This window comes from Genypterus blacodes, unplaced genomic scaffold (genome assembly GCF_046128005.1).
Source record: "Genypterus blacodes isolate CSIRO-AG114 ecotype Tasmania unplaced genomic scaffold, CSIRO-AGI_Gbla_v1 ptg000045l_1, whole genome shotgun sequence".
Taxonomy (NCBI): Eukaryota; Metazoa; Chordata; class Actinopteri; order Ophidiiformes; family Ophidiidae; genus Genypterus; species Genypterus blacodes.
In genome coordinates, this window is record NW_027466858.1 from 3046425 (window position 1) to 3068267 (window position 21843).

Below are 21843 nucleotides of genomic sequence, written 5' to 3' on the forward strand. Positions count from 1 at the left end.
GGAGCTCATTGTGTGTTTGAACAGTGATTTAGCATGAAAAGAGTCCAGGCCAGGGGAGGCAGCGTGGGGGAGACAGGGTGTGTGGAGCTGCTCACACGTCCCGGACACTTGTTATTCGTTTCACTCTTATATTCACAAATATAAGTGGTAAAATTGATATCGTTAATTTGTACACAGCTTTTATATGGCGTTCTTTTATATTATTATTAATAACACCAACAAAGACCAATGTGCTCGTAATGGTGCAGTTTACTGGTTGCAACTTCTTCCAACTCACATAAAATTAAAGGCCACATAGATTTATGTGTGTGTCTTATTATAGGTTGTTGTAAGGAAAGATGGAGGTAGTCTTTTTTTTTTACAACTCATAAATGATCCAACAAACGTTGGTATAATAAATAAATATTTTTTGGGAGAGTAAAATCTCAAAGGAACATCTCTCCTTTTTCCATATTGCTTGGCACTGATTGTGTCCTGCACCTGATCCCAAAGTGACCACTGTGACTGGTACATGACATTTGAATGGCCTCAGTCTGTATTGTGGTAGTACATATTGTGAGCTTAGAGTGTTTTATCTCATCATTATGTCTTATATGTGTCTGATCAATAAAGTTCTGAACAGTGTCTTTGCTTTAATGTCAAAAATGTTGTGTTAAACTGCTTATTAATGAATCAAAGATGTGTTAAAACAATGTGTTAAGTGTGTTAAACAAAACTTACAATTATATAAAAGTGTTTATTTGATTTCAAAGTATTTTTTAATTGTCAAGAATGAATCAGTAACAGGTTTACAGCAGCTACAGTGTGGTCTATATGGTGTCAGCAGAAGCTTAAAGCTCTTTTATTTGTGGGTTTTGTGTGTCATTTGTGGTTGTACATCTTCTGTCTGACATTTTTGTTTGTTTCGTGGTTTTGTGATTTGGAAGCTGCCCTCACAGGGTTAATAAACAAGTTAGAATTGGCTTTAATACTTTGCAAAATATATTATGAACTAGGCACATGTCAAGTACAATTCCGATTAAGAAATTAGGTAAAGTTTAAGTACTAATACCAGAGTATTATTATTATATATTCCATTAAATTAATTCGGAAAGATAGTATGGAAAGCAAGTTTGGAGTAAACATGTTACCAAACATGTAAAATCAGCAACCAAGTCATAAAAGAGTTTCACATAAACCCCTACAGCTAATAAATAAAACGTTAAATCACACACACACACATTTACATGTCAGTTTTACCCAAACATTTGAGTCGGTGGGTGGAGAGAAAACGGTCCGCAGGCGACAACAGGCAGAAGAAACTGTCACACTCGGGCAGCCATCTTGGATCTACCAAGCCACGTCTGCCTGCGGCTCAGCCTTCGGGTGATGAGCCGTAATGGCGTCAGTGGCGCAGCCCGATTGCCGAAGTTAACAAAAACTTCAGGGACGAGGGCGGATTCACGGGAACGGCTTCCGGGTTTCCCTTCCTGGGCTGGGACAGCAGCGAGAGGCAAACCGCTCCTGTTGATTAACGTTAATCCAAACTAACACTCAGGTAAGGAAATGTCCGGGGTTTTATTGTTTATTTACAGATTAAAAACTGAGATTTGGAGCAAAACGAGGAAACACTTGAGGAGTCTGTCAGCCGTGACTTGGCAACATGACACCAGTCGCGGTAACAACTGTTGCTCGCTAAAGTTTGACATGTAACTTTAACAGAGTTTCACACTGACTTTACTAAGGCAAACGGGCATTAAAGCATTATATCTCTGTAATCAAGTCATTTAACGAAGCTCGGCGGGTGTGTGTGTGACCTAAATGTACCATCGTCCCGCTGATGTTTAGTGGGTCCAGTGTGTGTGTCAGACTGGGTGTGGACATCCAACTGTTCCAGAGCAGGAGGCCTCCAAACACGGCCACACTCCAGAGAAGCAGCTCGGCTTTATTCTATAACCAATATAACAATATATATTATTAAATATCCATATCCACGCTCAGCTACTCGAGATAAATGTTTTCAAAGAGACCCCCGCCCCAGAGAAGCAATAGCTCAGTCTCAATTAGATGAAGTGTATATAAACAGCAGTAAGGATTTGATCTAAACTACAGTCCACAGTCATTAATCTGCAGCACACAATAGCAGAAGCACACAGACCATTCAAAGCCTTGACTCCTACAAAGTTCCCCTTAATCCCTCACGTCAATGTTCTTGGTCTGTGAAATCGCTTTCTAACATCCAACTATTCCCCCAGACCTTTGAATGTAAAGCCAATTGTTGCTAAATAAATTTCATGGTTAGACACCTTCACAATAATGGAGGGAAACGCAGACATATTCTCATTATGCGTCTGCCTAAAATGTGGCCGAGCGCCACTATTGAGGAATTATCATCCATCTCTCTTTGTGTTTGTGGCTCAGGGAAAGCGGCACATTTCCCTTCCCTCCCTGCCGAGCGGTGAGCAGCACTGTGGACGTGATGGTTAGACCCCCGTCAACCGTTAATTGTAGGTTGCCTCCTATTAAATTCAGGGAAAATCTAGAATGATCCAAGATGGATGCTGATACGGCGTTGTCAGGTGGACAGCATCTCCGTAGTCAAAGGCATCCCGAGCGTCTGATTCACACCCTTCACCTCTGCCTGACCTGTCTCCCCTTCCTGTGGCCTTCTCTCACAAAGCCCGACCTGCACAGGAGCATCAGGGAACACATCGGTCGGACACTATGAGCTACAGGGGGACATTTCCTCCAATTTTGTCATGTGGTATGAATAGAAAACAAAGCTTCATTGAAAGTGACAGATTTAAGTGCCCGCTGCACCATTGTGCCACAGGTTTGAGTGATGATATTACACAGCAGGGCACCTAGGGCAATAGAATCTGGAGGAAATCTGGATGTAACACTTGAAAAATAACTGTAATAAAGAGCAACTTTTGTTATAATAGCCGGAAATCACTCAAATCGTACATCTGATATACTTTTCCTCAGTCAATTGCAGATTTGTCCCAACTTTAACATGTGGAGACAACAAAGAAATGTCTATATTACTTGATACATAATGGTTCTTATGTTATATAATACATTTAACAAATTTAACTTATCCATTTATAGTTCCTCCACTCATGCAGTTATCATATTTATTGCCCACATTACAAAAACGCTTTAACAAAATGATTATAATATATGACATCACCAGCAAGGAGCAGAAAGGAGGAGGGGAATATTATTATCTTCTTTTAATCAGATAAAGAAATGAATAAACAGATGAATAATGACTCATTAAGCTTTTAGTTTCAGGCTGATTAACCCCGAGTCTCCAGCTTTTCCTCTTTTTTCTTTGCCTTTATAGTTCTCGTATAGTCGCTGTGTGTGAGTCGCACTTTGTCGCTGTTTGACCCCACACATGTTTCTGCTCGTTTCCTATCCTGTCCCCATCACCATAAAAAGTCCATCCTGTGCTTTAAACTCTGTGTGTGTGTTATGAACAATCCTGCTGGTTTCCTCATGCTTGAAAGGCCTCTTTATTCCGTCCATTGTGCCTTTTCTCTCTCTCTCTCTCTCTCTCTCTCTCTCTCTCTCTCTCTCTCTCTCTCTCTCTCTCTCTCTCTCTCTCTCTCTCTCTCTCTCTCTCTCTCTCTCTCTCTCTCTCTCTCTCTCTCTCTCTCTCTCTCTCTCTCTCTCTCTCTCTCTGGGCTCATATTCTACAGCATTTCTCAAACCCGGGCCTGTGAACCGCTAATACATCTTTATTACTCTTGCCGACCACTGCTACCTTTTGCCCCCGAGGTCTACTTAATAACGCTGCGGCCAATGTGTGTGTGTGTGTGTGTGTGTACGTAGGCTTTTGTTTATGTCTGAGTCTGACACAACACTTTGATTGTGTTCCCTATACCGAGTATCCACGGGGTCCCTGTCGCTGTGATCGGCTGCCAATACATTGCCATTTTTCTTGTTGTTATGCCGCTGAGTATACTAAATCTGCATGGTGTGAAATAATTGTTTCAGTGTTTCTAATAAGAGCAGCAAGTCCCAACTCCACAGAGAGAGGGTGTGTGCTTCTTTTGACACCGCCCGTCAGGAAGGTGAATAGCTCTACTTGCTGCTGCCGCTGCTGCTGCCCTTTTCGTGGCGTCGCTCCAGCTAATAAATCAACTGTGTACACGTTACATGCCAACACCACGGCTTTACTAAGGTGGCATTTTTCCTCTTGGCCCAAACCATTTAATCTCCCCCCAAGTCTGGCCATTTGATAGCTGTGTGTGTGTGTGTGTGTGTGTGTGTGTGTGTGTGTGTGTGTGTGTGTGTGTGTGTGTGTGTGTGTGTGTGTGTGTGTGTGTGTGTGTGTGTGTGCGTGTCTGTGTGTGTCTGTGTGTGTCTGTGTGTGTGTGTCTGTGTGTGTCCGTGTCCGTGTGTGGTTCAGCTCAGCAGCCGATTAAATGGCCATTATTAAGAGTGTATTATTGAAGTGTGCCTCCTGCCTGTCTGTCCCGTTGTGGTGTCTTTGTGTTATTACAACTGCGATAATGGAACACTTTAATTAATCTGCTGTCGGACTAATGTTGGTTCCCACAGAGCCCGTCCAGGAATAACAGCTGGGTTGTGTGTGTGTGTGAGAGACAGATAGTCTCCAAAACACACACACAAACACATTTAAATGGGTTTGGGTTGTGTTCAAGTTCTGTCACTAAGCTGTTTCTTTAAAGTACTTCTTATAGTTTTGTGTAGGAAAGCTCAATACTACATTGGTGGTGAGGTTCTATCCTGATATGGAATGAGTCGCTTGTGTGTGTGTGTGTGTGTGACTGTGGGGATCAGATAAACATCATCATTTTTATAATTCCTCTCAAATTCCCAGCAGAGCTCCACCCAGTGACGACCAGTAAAGACAGAAGGAACACACTCGTCACATTCTCATTTTCATTCTATTGTTTACGTTTGGCAGTAGCATGAGTTCATATCAAGGAAAGCAAGGTGTGATGGTCTTCCTCCTGAAGTCGTTGGCTCCGGTGTAACAAACCAATCAGGAGATACTCAGCTCTGATGTCAGTGTCAGAGTTTATGTTTATTCTTTTTCCTTTTTGGCGAGGGCTTCGCTTCTCCACCGCTCTGACAGGCTTGACCTCCTGACCCCTGCGTTGCCCCGCTGCCTAACTTGGTGCTCCTCCACCCTAAATGTCTGCCGTCCTGCATGTGGTCGGTCCTGAATGTGGTCAGAGGTGAGGCGCGTGTTCGCCTGCATAGGAAAGGCCTCAGGAACCACAGGGATAAACAGCCATTGTTCTCTCTCTTCGCTCGCTGAAACCACTCTGTCACTATGAGAAATCTCTGCCCACTTTGATGAAGATACCAAAGCGTCTAATCATTGTAACAGCGTGAAGGGAGCGGTGACAAAGGTCGACTCGGGTTTCCGTGCCTCCTTCCTCCCGCCCCGCTCACATTATGTAACCGTGTGCATCTCTGTTTGGCCTCTGTCCGAGCCTTATCACACTCCACCTGTCAGGGGCGGGCGTATCGGCGATAAAAATTGAAGCCTGTTCTTCCTGCGCGGTCATTATGTGGCTAATTTATCAGGCAGGCTTGTTGCTCTGCCGTCTGCTGAGGGTCGGCGGAGCGGAGCTGCAGGGCTGGGATAGACACGGGGAAGGGAAGGAAGGCTGGGAACCGACTCTGTGCCCGCAGCTCCTAATCTCTGCTCCTTCCACTGTGATTGTTAACGGAACGTTGCAGTTTATCAGCCTGAATGAGCAGAGACTCTATATGGAGCCTGTGAATGTGCAGAGAGAAGAGGAGAGGCTGGACTCTCAGGGTGGCAGCAGGAGAGTCCACACACTGAGGGGGTCTGAGGCGCACCTGAACATGAAGTGGGACCAGCTGCTTTGTGTCTGTGTCTAAGGCCTGCTAAATGTTTGTCGCAACACACACCTGCTCCCCTCAGCGAGTGTGTGATAAAGCTGTTAGCAAGGTTTCCTGGTATGGATCATTATTTGGCACGGCGTCATTCTGTGGGTTTATGGCTTCACCCCAAACAAGACAAAGGGACTTGACTCTAGATTCAAAACATTACATAATGCTACATTAATGACTGATACCAACAGGAACTGAAGGGCAAAGACAAAGTACATTTAAAGGAGATTTATCAGGTTCCTCTGTGTGTCTCACAGGCTCATCAGGCATCCAGTGAACCTTGGCGATGTCTCAGTCTGGAGAGAAAGGGAAGGTGAGTGACAAGGCCTCATATTCCTTTGAAAACCTTGGACATCATCTTTACATCCATTCCCTATATGCTCATGTGTGTACTACATTGGTAACGGTGTTTTGTCTCCCTGAGTAAACATGTGTTTCCTCTGCTCTTCCTCTCTTCAGTTCCCAGATGCAGCAGGCTATGTCGGCTTCGCAAACCTCCCCAACCAGGTCCACCGCAAGTCTGTGAAGAAGGGCTTTGAGTTCACCCTGATGGTTGTAGGTGTGTGACTCCTCTCCTAGTGTTAGATGTGTTAGACCTTCATCTTCACAGTCACCTGACTAACCTGAGCCCTATCCTCTCCTCTGCTCTGTTCTCCTCAGGGGAGTCTGGTTTGGGCAAATCCACCCTGATAAACAGCCTGTTTCTCACCGACCTCTACCCTGAACGCTACATCCCCGGTGCTGCAGGTATACACACGCACGCACGCACGCACACACAGACACACACACACACACACACACAGACACACACACACACACACACACACACACACACACTGTAATAACAGTGATAGTCTGCTCCGATGTCTCCCGCAGGGAAATATTTTGGTAGGAATGTTGGGAATGCCTTTTGTATTAGTCTAAAAGTCCCCCCCCCCCCTCCTCCTCCTTATGACTGGACTTAGGTTATGACTCAAGCAGTGTGTACAGATAAGAAAGCCGTTTCAGTATTTTAAGGCTTAAGGGGAGTTCTGCAACATTGCCGGGCATGACTCAACACGCCTGAGTGAAAACAGGACGATGCGTGTAGGATGAAGTCTCTGAGATGTTAGGAGTCGTCCATGTTGTCCTGAGATGTCCCTCCTGTCTCCTCCCCCACAGAGAAGATTGAGAGGACCGTGCAGATCGAGGCGTCGACCGTGGAGATCGAGGAGAGGGGAGTGAAGCTTCGTCTCACCGTGGTCGACACCCCCGGATACGGCGACGCCATCAACAGCCAGGACTGGTGTGTGTGTGTGTGTGTGTGTGTGGATGGGTCAGGGGAGGTTTTGATAACACGGGACATGTTTCCTGTCCCGTCCTCACTCGTTCCTCCTGTCCTTAAAATCTCCCTCGCTCCAGTTTCGGCCCATCCTCTCCAGTTTCCCACCTCTCCTCCCGCAGTATTCCTGTTCCTCCATATTTCCTTTAACTTTTATGTTTCCTTCCATGTGTATGATCCTGGTGTCAGTGTAGCCTCTCAGCACAAGATCCATTTCCTGTTGGTTGTCCTGACATGGCAGGATTTCTACTCCTGGACATGAATCTATACTGGATATGCTTCAATGGAAAGCCCCCAAACTGGAGATTAAAGATTTCATACGGCAAAATCCAAAGTCACATTACTGAGATGTTGTTGAACTGCACTTCATGTTCTAAAAGAGAGCCGCAGTACTTCTGAATCAGAGCCAACGGAGCCATTTGCAGGCGTCATAGTTTAAAATTTCCTTTCGCTCTTGACCCCTTGACCTCTCATTCCCCCAGAGTACTTCCTGCCTCCACGTCTCAGCTCGCTCCTCGTGTTTTTGAGTCATCATCAGCTCTCTCTAAGCTTTTACACCGTGTTGTTAGTACCCTTCTAATTGCTTCCTCATCTTTTAAGAAACCTTTTGTTGAAGGTTTCTCCCCCGACACCAAAGATCCTCCTGGACTTCCTTCACTCAGAGCGCTTCAGTCCTTTGTTGCTCCCGCGATTTGGCCCACAAGTGTTGCGATGTTGTGATTCATCCGAGTTCGTGTCTGATTTCAGCTTCAAGACCATCATCCAGTACATCGACAACCAGTTTGAGCGTTACCTGCACGATGAGAGCGGGCTGAACCGGAGACACATCGTGGACAACAGGGTGCACTGCTGCTTCTACTTCATCTCCCCATTCGGACATGGGTAAACACACACACACACACACACACACACACACACACACACACACACACACACACACACACACACAGGTGTTCTGGCAGCAGCAGGGACGCAGGGCGCATGTTCTGCTCTCGTACATTTAACACGCCGACCCTCAGTATGTTAATCTGAAGACGTGTGAGTTCAGTGTGACATGTTAAGCTCTCAGCCACGCTACAAAAGAACCGACAGTAAGCCTGCACCGTGTGTAACTTTCCTCTCTCTCTCCCTCTCTCTCTCCTTATCCTGCTTTGTTCTTCTTCTCCTGATCTTTTCCTGCTCCAGTCTGAAGCCTCTGGACGTTGAGTTCATGAAGGCCATCCACAGCAAAGTCAACATCGTCCCGGTCATCGCCAAGGCCGACACGCTGACGCTGAGAGAGAGGGACCGGCTCAAGAGGAGGGTACGTTTAATACACATGCACACACACGCACACACACAAACACGCTGTAGAAAATTCACTCACATAGCAGTCAATCTCTTCTTTGTCTGTATTTTGTCCGCGTGCGTGGGACATTTTTGTGTTTGTGTAAGAATGCCGAGGATGTTTTGCTTACTTCTTGTGTTTCTGATGCCACGGTTCGATCGCTCACACACACGCAGGGAGGGACGACATCAGAGAGGGAAGCGTGGGAGGGGCAGAAGGAGGGGGAGAGGCTGTGTGTATCATATAATCGGAGCTCGTCTCACCTGGTCAAACAGCATAGAGCAGATACTTCCTGTTGGAACTGAACCACACACTCCTCAGCTTCCTGCTATCCAGGCACGGAAGGACACACAGCATTGCGACACACGCGCACACACACATACAAACGCTTACATACACCTCTGTAGTGATCTTTAATGTGATAACATCGTCCATGCAGGCTGTGTTCATGTGAGTTTCCTGCCTCTTTGTTCCACCCAGCGCCTTCACCTCCATACGTTACTGTACACAGGATTCAGTTCATGATCTAGACTGCAGCTTTGTGTTCCTGCAGCTTTTTATTAAGAGCATCCAGGTTCAGGCTGCACCTCAGTGTGTTTTAATTACACGTCGGCCTGTCTCCCCGCCTGCCCGCCTCTGTGCCCAGACCCCCTCCTGACTCTCATTCAGGTCTCGGAGCCGGTGGTCTGGCTCTGACTCCACTCCAGCTCAGCTTTGTTCTCTTCGACAGCCGGCCCATCAAATTGCTTTTTTTTTAATGCCGATACAGCATTTCAGGGAAAATCTGGGTCACAATGTTTCTTTTAGCATTTACATTTTTTCTCCAGTTAGATGATGAAAGAGCTGAATATCTGCAGTCACATGTTGGGTCAGACCCAAGAGAGTTCTGAACCCTCTTACTGTTCCTCCGGCTCTTAAGAACAAAACTATATTTCCTGCTCCCGCTGACCTCCGGCTTGTGACGTGCAGCAGATCAGGCCGGGCTCATAACTCATAACCTTTTATCGTTTCTTCCTTTAAGCCTTTAAGTCGCAGGCGTCGGCAACAATAATCACAGGAGGGAAAACGTGGGACGATAAAAGACAAAGATCGCTGCCATCTTTCCTCTTTCCTGCTCAGATGTCCTCAGCTCTGTCTGTCCGCCCCGGCCCCAGGTCACACACTCCATTAAGTGTTCCGCTAACACACATTTCCCCACTGTAAGCTGAGGGGCAATTAACCCAACAACATGCTCTGGCAGAAAGTCACTTCCTACACACCCAAAGGAGCCACATCCACACACAACAACACCAAACGGATCCTACAGATTCATAGCAACAAGCTTTTTATTTATCCTGTAGATCACAATAACAGAACTTTACTGCATCCAGTATGGAAAAACAGAGGGGATGATTCAGTTATCTGTTCCTCTTTTCTAAACGGCACCATGCTGTCCCTAAGGGGGGGAGAGAGGGGGGCATATTATTCCTACTACGTCCTGTTTAGTCCCACTGTGAGTATTTACATTTTTAATCTTCACCACAATTAGACTGAAGTGGTGCTGCTGCTCTGGTTTGACCTCCGTTAAACTCTCCTGCATAGTTGTGGCAGTCTGGTTTCAAGTGGCAGAAACCAGACTTTCAAAGTAACGTCAATATGGAAACAGCATCATGACAAAATTGCCCTCCAGGGAAAAGAGGAAGAGCAGAGTCGGTGGCAGAGAACCCAAGACAGCAGGATGAGACGTGATCAGGTAGAAACGAAAGTAAAGCCTGGAGACAATGAAATGGAACAGATCAGGGAAATGTGGACGTGAGTCACATCCCAGTCAGAGATCTGTTGTTTAGAAAGTAACAGGAAGTCCATCAGGCCATGTGGGAAGTAAAGCAATAACCCAAACTCGTCAGCAAAAATGTCAATGAGGTTAAGTGACTGATTGAGCGATAAGGTAGTCTGAGCAAAAGCTGAAATCATGTAGATCCTCTCATGTGGCGTGTTATAAGAAGTTTACATCCCGTTGGTCCTCCTGTCTTACATACGTTATTACTGAAAGCAGACGGACATCTTCTGCTCTAGCCAAGGAGACTGGTGTTGCTTAGGGCAACAACGACGGGAAAGCTCTGGCAGCGTGTCTCAGGAGAGCGAGTGTATCCTGCGGCAGTATTTGTTGTTTAGATCAGATTAGGTGAAGTGGCCCTTAGGTATTTGTGCCTGATTCCTGCCATACAGTGCAGTACAGTAGGTGCAGGCACCGGGCCTTCCTTAGAGCTCTGAGGGCCTGAGCCAACAACATGCCACATACCCGAGTGCTGCAGAATGATTGATGACCCCCCCTCCTGTTTCTCCCCCAGTATTTATTAGTTTGTTGTTTTTTTCCTGGGCCACTTTCTCACCATTTGTCTCTAAGTAAATGGAACCCCCCTCCTTCCTCAAAACTCTGTCTAGCCCCCCTCTTGTATTATTAAGGGGAAGCAGCTTGTAGAGAACAATATGAGTTTCCTGCAATGTGTCAAACCCGAGTGATTGACAAGACACGACCTGCCGTGACGCTCCGACTCCGAACGAGCAAAGCGGCCTTCGTCGGGCTCTGGAGCTGCTCTCCTTGCCGTCCTCTCCTCACGGCAGCGTCTCCGTCCACCTCTGCCTTGATCCCGCTCTGCCTCTTTGTCCCCTCTGTTTTAATTTGCTCTAATGCCAATTTCCTCCGGCGGGCCCGAGCTCATAAGTTGCGCTCAGGAGGGCATATTGAAGAGGCTGATCCTCTCAGTCTGGGACCCTGCAGTCATATCCTGTGTTGGGCTTTAGCCTCTTTACTGGCTGTTTTCTGTTTGAACTTAAAGGACAGTACGCAGCTGGTTTGAACTGGAACTCTGGTGGAAACAACAGAGCGCTTTGACATTTGTGATGATTTTACTTAATACAGAATTAGAAATAAGTAATCTTTCCCGTACTGCGAGTTAGACAAATATACGAGTCAGGATCAACAGGATTCAGCTGTCATCAGAATATACGTGATGCATTGCGTAATGTCAGCATGAGGAGCAGCGGCCCGTTGACTGAGATGCAGAGGAGCTTCACTCTGAGGTTTTCGCTCTATCACCAATTGCATAATCGAGGTCTGTTTCCTGGAGTTAGCCAAGTTCAATTGAGTTGTTGTATATACAGGAAGTTGTAACGTCCATTTAAACGTCCTTATTGTTGAATGTCAGATAGTGACTTCAGCAGAAAAGTCATTGTGACCTTTAGCAGTAAATAAAGTCCTTTTTGAAGTACTTTCCGTTTTCATGAGGCCAAGCTAACCACGCAAAACTCACTGCTCTGAAATCAGAAATGAGTCCTCAACTCTTTATTGTTTCACCTTATTTCACCTTCTCCACTACAAAACCTTAAAATTTATTGCAAACATGCTGGCATAACACTTTTTGTCAACTTTTACTTGTGTATCCAGTTCTGTTTAGCTGCCAAAACTCCATGTCAGAGGTGAGAACACACCAGAACACACCAAACCTCTAAGGGCTGGTGGAAGAAAAGTCTAAGGATTTAAGATCGCAAGAACCAAGGAATTCTCAGAGCAAAGTAGTAGTAGTAGGTCAAATCCTCAGAATAAGATGATGAAGAAGCCAATCACACACATTCTTGCTCTGGACGAACCCCCGATCCTCCTTTGTGTGACAGCCAGGCTGGTGTCCTGAGCCAGAGGTCAGTGAGGTCTAGAGAACCCTGCTCCTCCTCCGCTCTCGCACCAGGCAGCAGACAATAGTCCTCCTCCTCTTCCTCCTCTCTTCTCTCCTGTCTCCTTATCCTTCCTCTCGGCCCTTCTACCTTGTGTGTTAGTTCCCCTGGCCTGCCATATTTCACCCCTGGCTGAGACGCTTTCACAGTTTTCCCATCATTGTCCTGCTCACCATCATCTCCCCCTGGTCCTCTCTGCTCTGCTGCTGTGGGACTTGACCCTACAGCCCTGCCGGGACACATTAGCACCGCGTTCTCACCACTTTCAAAGTGGGTTACGGAGGGTTAAAGTGCCTCTGTTAGTTAAGGAAAAGAAACCAAAAAACAGGGTCACAGCTAGGGATTGTTTTCATTATTGAATTATCAGTTGATTAATCTGTTTAGTCTATGAAATATGAAGTAGTGAGCGATGTCGTTAAACCGTTTCCCTCAGACATAAATCCTATGCGGTGCCAGTTGCTCGTCTAGCTGACGCCCAGCGGGTAAAGGTTAAGTTGCGATTACCTCATCCGTGTGTGTGTGTGCGCAAGTGTGTGTGTGTGTGTGTGTGTGTGTGTGTGTATCAGTCCCTGGTCAGCTTGTGCCCGGTCCGTTTTCCTGCCAGTGTTTCTTACACGAGGATGTATTTATTTTCCTGCCCTCCAGCAGTCATTGTGCCCGACCGCGCTCCACGTTTCATTTTAAAACATTTCCTCCCCTGGAGCGAGCGGCTCCAATAAACACAAGCATCTGCTCACAAAAGGTGCAAACGGGCCGCGGTGTGAAAGCTGCAGCCCGTTCTTGTAACCGTGGAAGCGTTTGAGGGTCGAGCTGACAGGATTGTTTCCGGACTCGCTGATGTTTGGAATGAAGGTCCTTTTGATTACTGGACCAAGTCACAGAGCCTCAGTGCTGAGCTCACACACTGTCCCTCAAAATCACACTTAAATACAAGATTACATGAATAGAGGCGATTGTTCCTGTCCAGGCTTTGATCAGAGGCAGAGGAGAGGTGGGTGGTCTTAACTGTACTAATACTTAGTCCAGACAGTGTGTGTGTGTGTGTGTGTGTGTGTGTGTGTGTGTGTGTGTGTGTGTGTGTGTGTGTGTGTGTGTGTGTGTGTGTGTGTGTGTGTGTGTGTGTGCGTGCGTGCGTGCGTGCGTGTGCGTGCGCGTGCGCGTGTGCGCGTGTGTGTGTGCGCGCGCGCGACTTGTTTGTTGCCTTCAGGTTACCATGGTTGCGACGGTTTTCCCTGAAATGTCCTCCTCCAGTACTCAGGTCCGGCCTGTTCCTGTCTGGATTCATAACTCCGGCTTAGATCCAACATGAGGTCACATAAAGCCTTATGATTCCCATGATCAGATCTGGATCGACAAACTGTTCAAATGAGTTATGCTGCGTTCGAGTGCTCATCAGAGGGTGGTATTTACCAAATGCACAGTAGTTCATACAACATGGTGCATTCAAGTGCTTTTAAACTGATTCAGGAATCCTGAGTTTACGACTTGCACAACATTCACAGCTGGTATTTACCATTTTCTCCTACCACCTGAACACAGCACTAGATTTGCCAGAAGAACCACACACACACACACACACACACACACACACACAAACCTGTAAGAATGTTTGAATCATCCTCACGTTTGATAAAGACGTCAGATTGAGCTGCTCTGCTTTTACTTGCACTTGGTACGAAACCCTGAAGACCTCAGTGATCCACTTACCTTCACTCTCACACACACACACATACACACACACACACACACACACACACACACACACACACACACACACACAGGTATGGGGTCTAAATCCTTCACCCTTCACTAATCAGGTATTGTTGGGGCTCCTCGGCCCCTCAGACGTCCTGCAGGCAGCACAGAGCAGCACAGAGCAGCACAGAGCAGCAGGTTGCTCTCTGCGTGTGTCTGAAGGAGAGTAAATTAAGTTTGGAAAGGCAAGATTGTTTTTTTTCTCCAGTTTTTTCTTTTCTGGCTGATAGACAGTAGCGGTGACAGTGTTGTGTAAATCTGTGTATCTGTAGGCAGATTGAGTTCAGATCTTGCACACCTGCATGTAAGACAAACCTGCAGAGACCTGATCAGAGATTCCTCTCTGTTGTCTCCGTTCTTGTGTCGTTTCCTCTGATGAACAGCTGATGGGAGACATTAACCTGATGGGACGTATTAAAGTGATGCACATTGATGCCATTCTGCGGCCGGTGGCCTCCAGCTGTGAGGTTATATAAAGGTCCTGTAAAGTCCCTGTGGCCTGGAGTCTGAGTTCCTCCGCCGCTCGTCTCACTCAGGCTTGATTAGTGCTGAGATGCGTTTGATTGTTTTGTTTTGTAGATGTTTTTTCTCTCTCTGCATTGTTGATTTCCTATGAAAGCTCTCGTACACTTTCCCACTTCCAACTATTGTTCCCTGGTGGAGTTTTTGATAAATGGACAAACACGCGCGCACACACACACACACACACATACACACACACGTACACACACACACTCTCTCACGTGCACTTTGCCAGACCAGAGGAGGCTCAGCTAAATCATCCACAACAAAATTAGCCGTGTGTGTGTTTGTTGGTGTATCACCGGCCTGTTGTTGCTGGTGGATACCACTCACATGTCCGCCACAATCCCCAAACCTGCTTTTTTCACAATCGCTCAAATGTTTTTGCGGCTTCGCCCGTGAGCTCGGACAAATGGATGCAAAAATATTTTCCCCTGCTGCCAGGCTGACGAGGGGCGGCGTTGACCTCTGTAATGACATCGCCTCATTGTGATTGGAGGTTTGACCGCAACCTACTGCACAATTTACCAGAAACGGCTTCACCGCGTCGCCCACGACATCATCCCCCCCCTGCAATCACACCTATGTATAGACTGAGCCGGGCTATATTCAGCCTCCTCCTGCTATATTTAACACCTGGGCAAACCCTCGGTACATGAACGCACCGTCCAGCGTGATTCAGCTGCACTCTGTCTTTCCCTCTAAGCCTTTTCACTTAGATCAACCGCGTCGGTCTCGAACGTGAGGGAACGCTCGCACAATGTGTCAAAGTCCTGTCATGTGAGCCAGAAACGCACAACAATGAGACTTTGGCTTCCTCCTCTAATTAATACTGAGGTGTGAGGCTCTTGGGTGGCATTGTTTGTCCCGAGCTCTGACAGCCCAGAGTGGAGCGCCGCCGCCAAGCATAACAGCACGGGGAGCGATAGAGAGGGGGGGCCAGGTGGGGCCAGGGTGTATTATAGCCCCACAGGATGGTCATAAAATCAAAATGGCTCCCGCTGCCAGCCTCCTCCATGCCAATGAAAACACACGGCCGGCGAGGCGGAGGAGAGGCCGGCGTGACATCAGGGATCAGGACCCGCACTGTTGACGCAGGTATCAGCAGGAGACAACAGGGATCTAGACGAGCGTTGGTCCTGACATGTGACGCTGCCTGATTATAGGTGTCGGGCGGCGCTAAGCACACGTTAGGGAGCAGAATCAGGCAGGTAAACAGACATTTAGCAGGTTTGGGGCTTAGCCAAGGTTTGAAAACAGATGATGGCAGACGACGGCGCTCGTGTTTGAGCCGAGATCGAGAGGTTTCTCCACGTTTAGAGGCGCTTTGCTGCGGTGGAACGCGTTAGGCCTCATGTTCTCTGAGCAGTCTGATGCTTTGAATAAGTCCTCGTGTTTTTCTGAATTCTCTTGTATCTGCGTGTGTGTGTGTGTGTCTGGATTTGTTGTTTGTTTCAGTTTCCTGCCTTTGTGTCAAATATGTTTATTTTCTCTCTGAGTGCAATGTTTCCCAAAAAATGCTCTGCTGTGATCTGCCCCCGTGTTTACTCAGCCCCCGTGTTAAAGGTGTGTGTGTGTGTGTGTGTGTGTGTGTGTGTGTGTGTGTGTGTGTGTGTGTGTGTGTGTGTGTGTGTGTGTGTGTGTGTGTGTGTGTGTGTGTGTGTGTGTGTGTGTGTGTGTGTGTGTGTCAGAGTAGAGGTCCTCTGCTCCGGGCCTGTGTCACGCTCTCTCTCTCTCTCTCTCCTCCCTATGCGAAGTCTGTTTGTTTTTAGATCTGCCCCGCAACAATACCCGAGCCTCCCCACACACACACACACTATCTTGCGCACATACACATGCTGCGCCACGGAGCCCACTGAGAAAACAAGCGGCAGCCATAACAAGGCTCCAACAGAAGCTGGGTAGGAAAACCTGCGCTCACTTCCCCCGGCTCCCCGTCTGACTCACCACTGTCCTCACACACACATGAAAGTTCTGCCCCAAAAGAGCCAGGAAGGAGCTTGACATTTGTTGGCCGGGTTACGTAAGACTACATTGTGCATTAAGGATTCTGCTCCGTGTGAAACAAAAGAAAAATGCACCTTTGATGTTTGGAATAATAAATACTGACATCTGTCCCCGAGATCCCCGTAAAGAAAGAGCCTTTGTTCTACGCCGCTGCTGCTGCGCCGGCCTGCGTGTGAAAGGACCAGGGTGAGAACGCTGGGTCTGAAGCTTGGGTCACACACACACACACACGCACACGCACACACACACACACACAGAGGCCAGCACCCACCTGTCCCCCCTCTCTGTCCCGCCCCCTCTCTGCCTGCATGGGGCCCTTGAATTTGTCCCTGCAGCACCAGGTAGGGGCCCAGAGCCTCCAGTTGATCCACACCGGCCCGTCGCTCAGAGCAGCAGCTGTTATTGTTCCGGCCTCTGAAAACTCACCGAGAGTCAGACTGGTGTTTGGAGTGAAGTGTGTGAGTGTGTCGTGTGTGTTTTCAGCAGTAAAGTAGCTGAAAAGTGAAAGTAAAGATTTGTTGTGGGTAAAACTTTGCCCTTTATAAAGAAATACTTACTTATAGGTTTCGGGTGCTGATTTGATTTCAGTCTACTGTATTTAAAGTCAAACTCAAATGCTGTCAGTTTCTTATTCTCTCACTTTATGGAGTTTATGGTTCAGTCTTCGAATCAGCATCCACAGTCGTAACAAGAGGATTTGGTTCATGTTGATCATCAGAGTGCTGAGGTGCAGAGACAGAGGTCAGACTGTGTGATGAAGAGGTTCTGATGGGATTGTTGGGCTGCACTTTGTCTCATTTTATTATTTATTGCCTAATAGTTTCAGACACATAAATTGTTTCAGCTTCAGTTCAGTCTCCACCAGCCTGAGATGACATCATGATTCCTTGTAAGAAGTCGGGATGAGTCGTTAAGGTGGAGTTCTCCCTGAGCTGTCAGGAGGTCCCTGTGAGGTCGCGACCCCACCGACTCACATTGTCTCTCTGTGTCTCTCAGATCCTGGACGAGATCGCAGAGCACGGGATCAAGATCTACCAGCTGCCCGACGCAGACTCTGACGAGGACGAGGAGTTCAAGGAGCAGACCAGAGTCCTTAAGGTGAGAGAGACAGAGACACACCTGTCTCACTGCACGCTGCCATAAACATGTCCGGTTCAGTGATAGATTCTGTTGTCTTCCTGTCCCTCCTCCCTGCTCTGTCTCCATATCTCTCTCTGTCCCCTCTCACTCCTCTCTTTATCTCTCTTCCCCAGGCCAGCATTCCCTTCGCTGTCATCGGCTCCAACCAGCTGATCGAGGTGAAGGGGAAGAAGATCCGCGGGCGTCTTTACCCGTGGGGAGTGGTGGAGGTGGAGAACCCCGAACACAACGACTTCCTCAAACTGCGCACCATGCTTGTGTGAGTCTCCCCGGCAACAAGAGCGCTGGGCGACGCCTCCTTCAGTCCACTAGACTACAGTAGTTTTAGGGAAAGTTCACAGAGAAGCTCTAGTGCCTTCAAGTGTGTGAAGAAGGGATTGCGTGTGTGTGTGTTTCATTTCAGGACCCACATGCAGGATCTCCAGGAGGTGACTCAGGACCTGCACTATGAAAACTTCCGCTCTGAGAGGCTGAAGAGAGCCGGCAGGTGAGAGGCTGGCGGCCGCTTCACTTCCTCCAGCTACATTCATCACCTTCATTCACAAACGTGTGTGTTTTTGTCCCCGCAGAGCCGTGGACGAGGACGTCATGGACAAGGACCAGATCCTGCTACAGAAAGAGGCTGAGGTATGAACTCACTGAGGCTGAGTGACGTCATCTGATGTCTCCTTAGTTTAAATCTCGTTTGAAGCTGGGAATGGTGTCGTTTCTCTTTCTCGCTCACACATTGTTTACGTTTTGTTCATTGCGCGTCGTAAAGCACCAGCCTGTTTCCTGACTGCACTTGCAGGGAGCCGTTGCGTTACTAATGCGTCGTGCAGTAGTGATGGGTGCGGCGCAGTCACAGCTGTTTGTGAGCAATGAGCCCCAGCAGGATGTGACATCACTTCATGTTTGGATGTCCTTGCCCAGTTTTATGGTGGGAACGACCTCGCAAGGAGCCCGAAAGCAGAAACCAGCCGTTTGTTTACATGCCGTCGGCTCTGAGGGGTAGAGGATGGATTGTCCCTCTGGTCTCCAACTTTAATTGGGCTATTCAACAACTGCAACAGTTGTCAGCAGTTGTTTAAGATTATAGATGTTAGATTATTAAGTGTGATCATATTTAATATTTATTTATTTTGCCAAATCCCCATATTTGTCTGAATCCAAATCCTTTGATCGATCGTGTGTAGTTCCATCCATAGCCACAGGACGGCAGTGGACTTGAGTAAAAGCTGCTGTATAACTGTAGATCTGTGTGTTTAGTTGCTTAATGTGCACTTTCCAAAACACTGATCAGCCCTTTAGATCGTACACACAGCAGCAGTAAGAACAGGAATCAAAACTGACACCTAAAGTAAACACAACACTTTACTGCAGTATGTGTGTTGGTCTTTGATGTTCTCTTTTATTTATTGTTTTCATAATGGTTTAAGTTTGATTAATGTTACGGGACATTTCACCTGTAGTTCCATCTGAAGTTTAATGTTGAATGATCAATATCCATTCAAAGTGGTACTACATCAAATATTTATCTTTTGTCGGTGAAACACTGCCCCCTAGAGGCTTAAACCTGAACTCCAACAGGTTTGAGGATGAACAGCAGCATTGGTCAGCTAAAGTTCACTTCCAATGACGTTCAATGATCAGGGGTCAGGGGTCATAGGATAAAACGTTTGCAAGAGGATTTTTCACCAGTTTGTTTATTACTTAGTACAAAAGTCATCATTCAAACAGCTGACACCCTCTGGTTCTGTTTCCCCTCCAGCTGAGACGCATGCAGGAGATGATCGCTCACATGCAGGCACAGATGAAGATGAAGACGGACGAGTAAAAGGGGTCGACGCAGAAAGGAAGCATTGGGTCCAGCCACACACACACACACACACACACACACACACACACACACCACATTCTTCTCTGAAGCTCTCCCTGCCACCTCAGGAGCTCAGGTATCCAGGAACAGTCTGACCTCCATCCTTTTCTCCTCTGAGCTTCAGTCAGCGGTTCAGGATACCGATGGGCGTCTCTGACTTAAAGTCATCATATCAACTCATTTACTGTTTACTTGTGTGTGTTTTAATTTGCTGAGAGGATTTGGAAAAGCATGGCCACAAAAAATAATGTTTTGGAATACTAATCATTTACAAAACTGTGTTATTTAATCTGTAGGTCTTAAATTATGATCAGGCAGCGACAACGGCCATCGCCTGCAGGTTCAGAGGTTAATCTGTCACACTAACACGTTTACAAAACCCTGGAGAGGTATTTAGTTTGTTCAAGTCCAGGTAAGAGTTGATTAACTGTCCTTCATACGGCTCCACTTTCCATTTATTTATGAGGCCACAGATAAAGCTGTCAATCATGTTTGGAATTTTGTGTAAAAGTGTAAAATCTGTTGTCGTTCTGTTATAAATTTTCTAAGCAATGAGACAAACTTAGCTCTCAGTTTATTTTCCTTACAGGCTGGACAGAGACTTAATAATTTAACAAAAAGGGCACTTGGTTATCAAGAGAAACAGCTGGACTATCAGACGGCTGAGCAATGATGTCACTGATTCCACAGCGTCACATTAAGTTGAATAAAGGTACCACATTATGTCCTGTATGTATTTATCAGAGAGTGCTGCCACAACAAACTAACCAAATGTTGTACTCTTAACTTTGTCTCCATATTTGCAGCTGTGGCTTAATATTATTGCGTAATACGATTACCACATGTGTTTTATGAAATCATGTGACAACTTCCTGTCAGCAGCTCTGTCACCGATGTGACTTTGGCATTCATTTGTTATTCAGTCTCTAATGTAATTTTACCCGATGAAAGTATTTAGACAAACATTGTTACTTGTTAACCATAACTTGGTACTGATTTGTTTTTAGCAGTCAGCGTTTTTTGTATTACTCAGAAATAAAGTTTATTTAGAGACGCAGAGTTGGTATTTGATGTTTTATTGGATTTTCAAGAATCTGTGTAATGATCTAAACTCTTTGACACAATGTTAGCTCCCTGTGTTTGATTAAGCCCTAGAAATGAGAAAACACACCCAGTTTATTTGTTGAAATACCAACATTCACATGTGTTAGATCAGTAGGAGATGGAGCTGGAGTCACTTTGCTGCATGGAGACGCTCACTCATGTTTATTCACTGATGTTCTTATGATCTGAGAAAATATCTGAAACATTTTAGCTGACTTAGACTTTTATTTGACATCACTTCTGTTATTGATTAGACAGAAAAACATCTGCACTGCAACACTTCAGAGAAAGAAGCTCTCAGACAGTGGAGGGCAGCCAGGTTTTATTTGCTGCTCTAGGTTTTCTTAAAGGCCTAACAGAAAAACATGCTTACAGCTGAGTCATTCCACTAAATTAATAACTACACAAACCTCATTCAAGACGTCTGCAGCCTCCTTTTCTCTGCTCCTATAGATTTATGTTAATCCTGATTTATCTTCATTCTGCTGAGCCTTTTAATTTACAGGACAGGATATTCTATTAAACTCTGAATTATGTATGAATGTGAGCTTTCCACTCTGGTGCAATTTGTGTATTGATCACTATAAGAATGATTACACATGGAGCTCAGTTACCCAGAGTGAACACGAGACAACCTGCTTCTATTTTCAACATTTAAAAAATGTTTATTAAAAGCTCAACAAAGAAAATTGGACAATATCTCTTTAACATGTAAATATAGGTTTGTTGTTTTGATTCGCTGTGCCGCGGTTTACCACCAGGGGACGCTGATGTACACATTCCGGTGTGTAAAGCCAGGAGGTGAGCTGGAGGAGCTGCGTGTTCCATAGGTAGATAGATTGGAGTTAAGTTTGTATTTTTTAACGTGTAATAATCGGTGTAATATTTTAAATAGTAAACATTTGTCAGAGTTCATGCAGACTGAGAGGTAAATGTAAATAAAAAGCCTTATAACTCATTTCTGAGGCGGGTTTGCCTCTGAATGAAGCTGGTTTCTGTTTCTGCGGTCTGATTGGCTGAGCGGTGAGGAGAGGGCGGGGCTCTGAGCTGTCAGCTGAGCCCCGGTCCCCCTGCTGCCTCTGTGTGTGCGCGTTTGTGCGTGTGTGTGCGTGTGTGTGTACGGGGTGAGCAGGCGGAGAGAGGCCGCTGTCTGTCTCTGAACCACGACGGAGGAGAGTGGCCGACATGACGAGCAACATCAGGACGTACAAGAGC

The 21843-nt window shown here is 46.5% G+C and overlaps 1 protein-coding gene across 1 annotated transcript; it reads left to right on the forward strand.

Moving 5' to 3' along the window:
- The first annotated feature begins 1414 nt into the window (after positions 1 to 1414).
- Positions 1415 to 20583, forward strand: LOC143000203 (septin-2). Its single transcript, XM_076149447.1, has 12 exons — positions 1415 to 1537; positions 6141 to 6196; positions 6343 to 6442; positions 6544 to 6630; positions 7045 to 7168; positions 7952 to 8086; positions 8390 to 8507; positions 17523 to 17624; positions 17780 to 17925; positions 18070 to 18153; positions 18236 to 18293; positions 19417 to 20583. Exons 2-12 carry the CDS (start codon positions 6170 to 6172, stop codon positions 19480 to 19482), a joined length of 1047 nt encoding a protein of 348 aa, XP_076005562.1. The 5' UTR covers positions 1415 to 1537; positions 6141 to 6169; the 3' UTR covers positions 19483 to 20583.
- Positions 20584 to 21843: the final 1260 nt, after the last annotated feature.

Excerpts from the sequence above, each read along its gene's own strand:
- LOC143000203 (XM_076149447.1), top strand. The coding sequence starts at position 6,170 with ATGTCTCAGTCTGGAGAGAAAGGGAAG. Across the intron at positions 6,443-6,543 it reads GTTCACCCTGATGGTTGTAG|GGGAGTCTGGTTTGGGCAAA; the intron begins GTGTGTGACTCC and ends TGTTCTCCTCAG. Across the intron at positions 8,508-17,522 it reads GGGACCGGCTCAAGAGGAGG|ATCCTGGACGAGATCGCAGA; the intron begins GTACGTTTAATA and ends TGTGTCTCTCAG.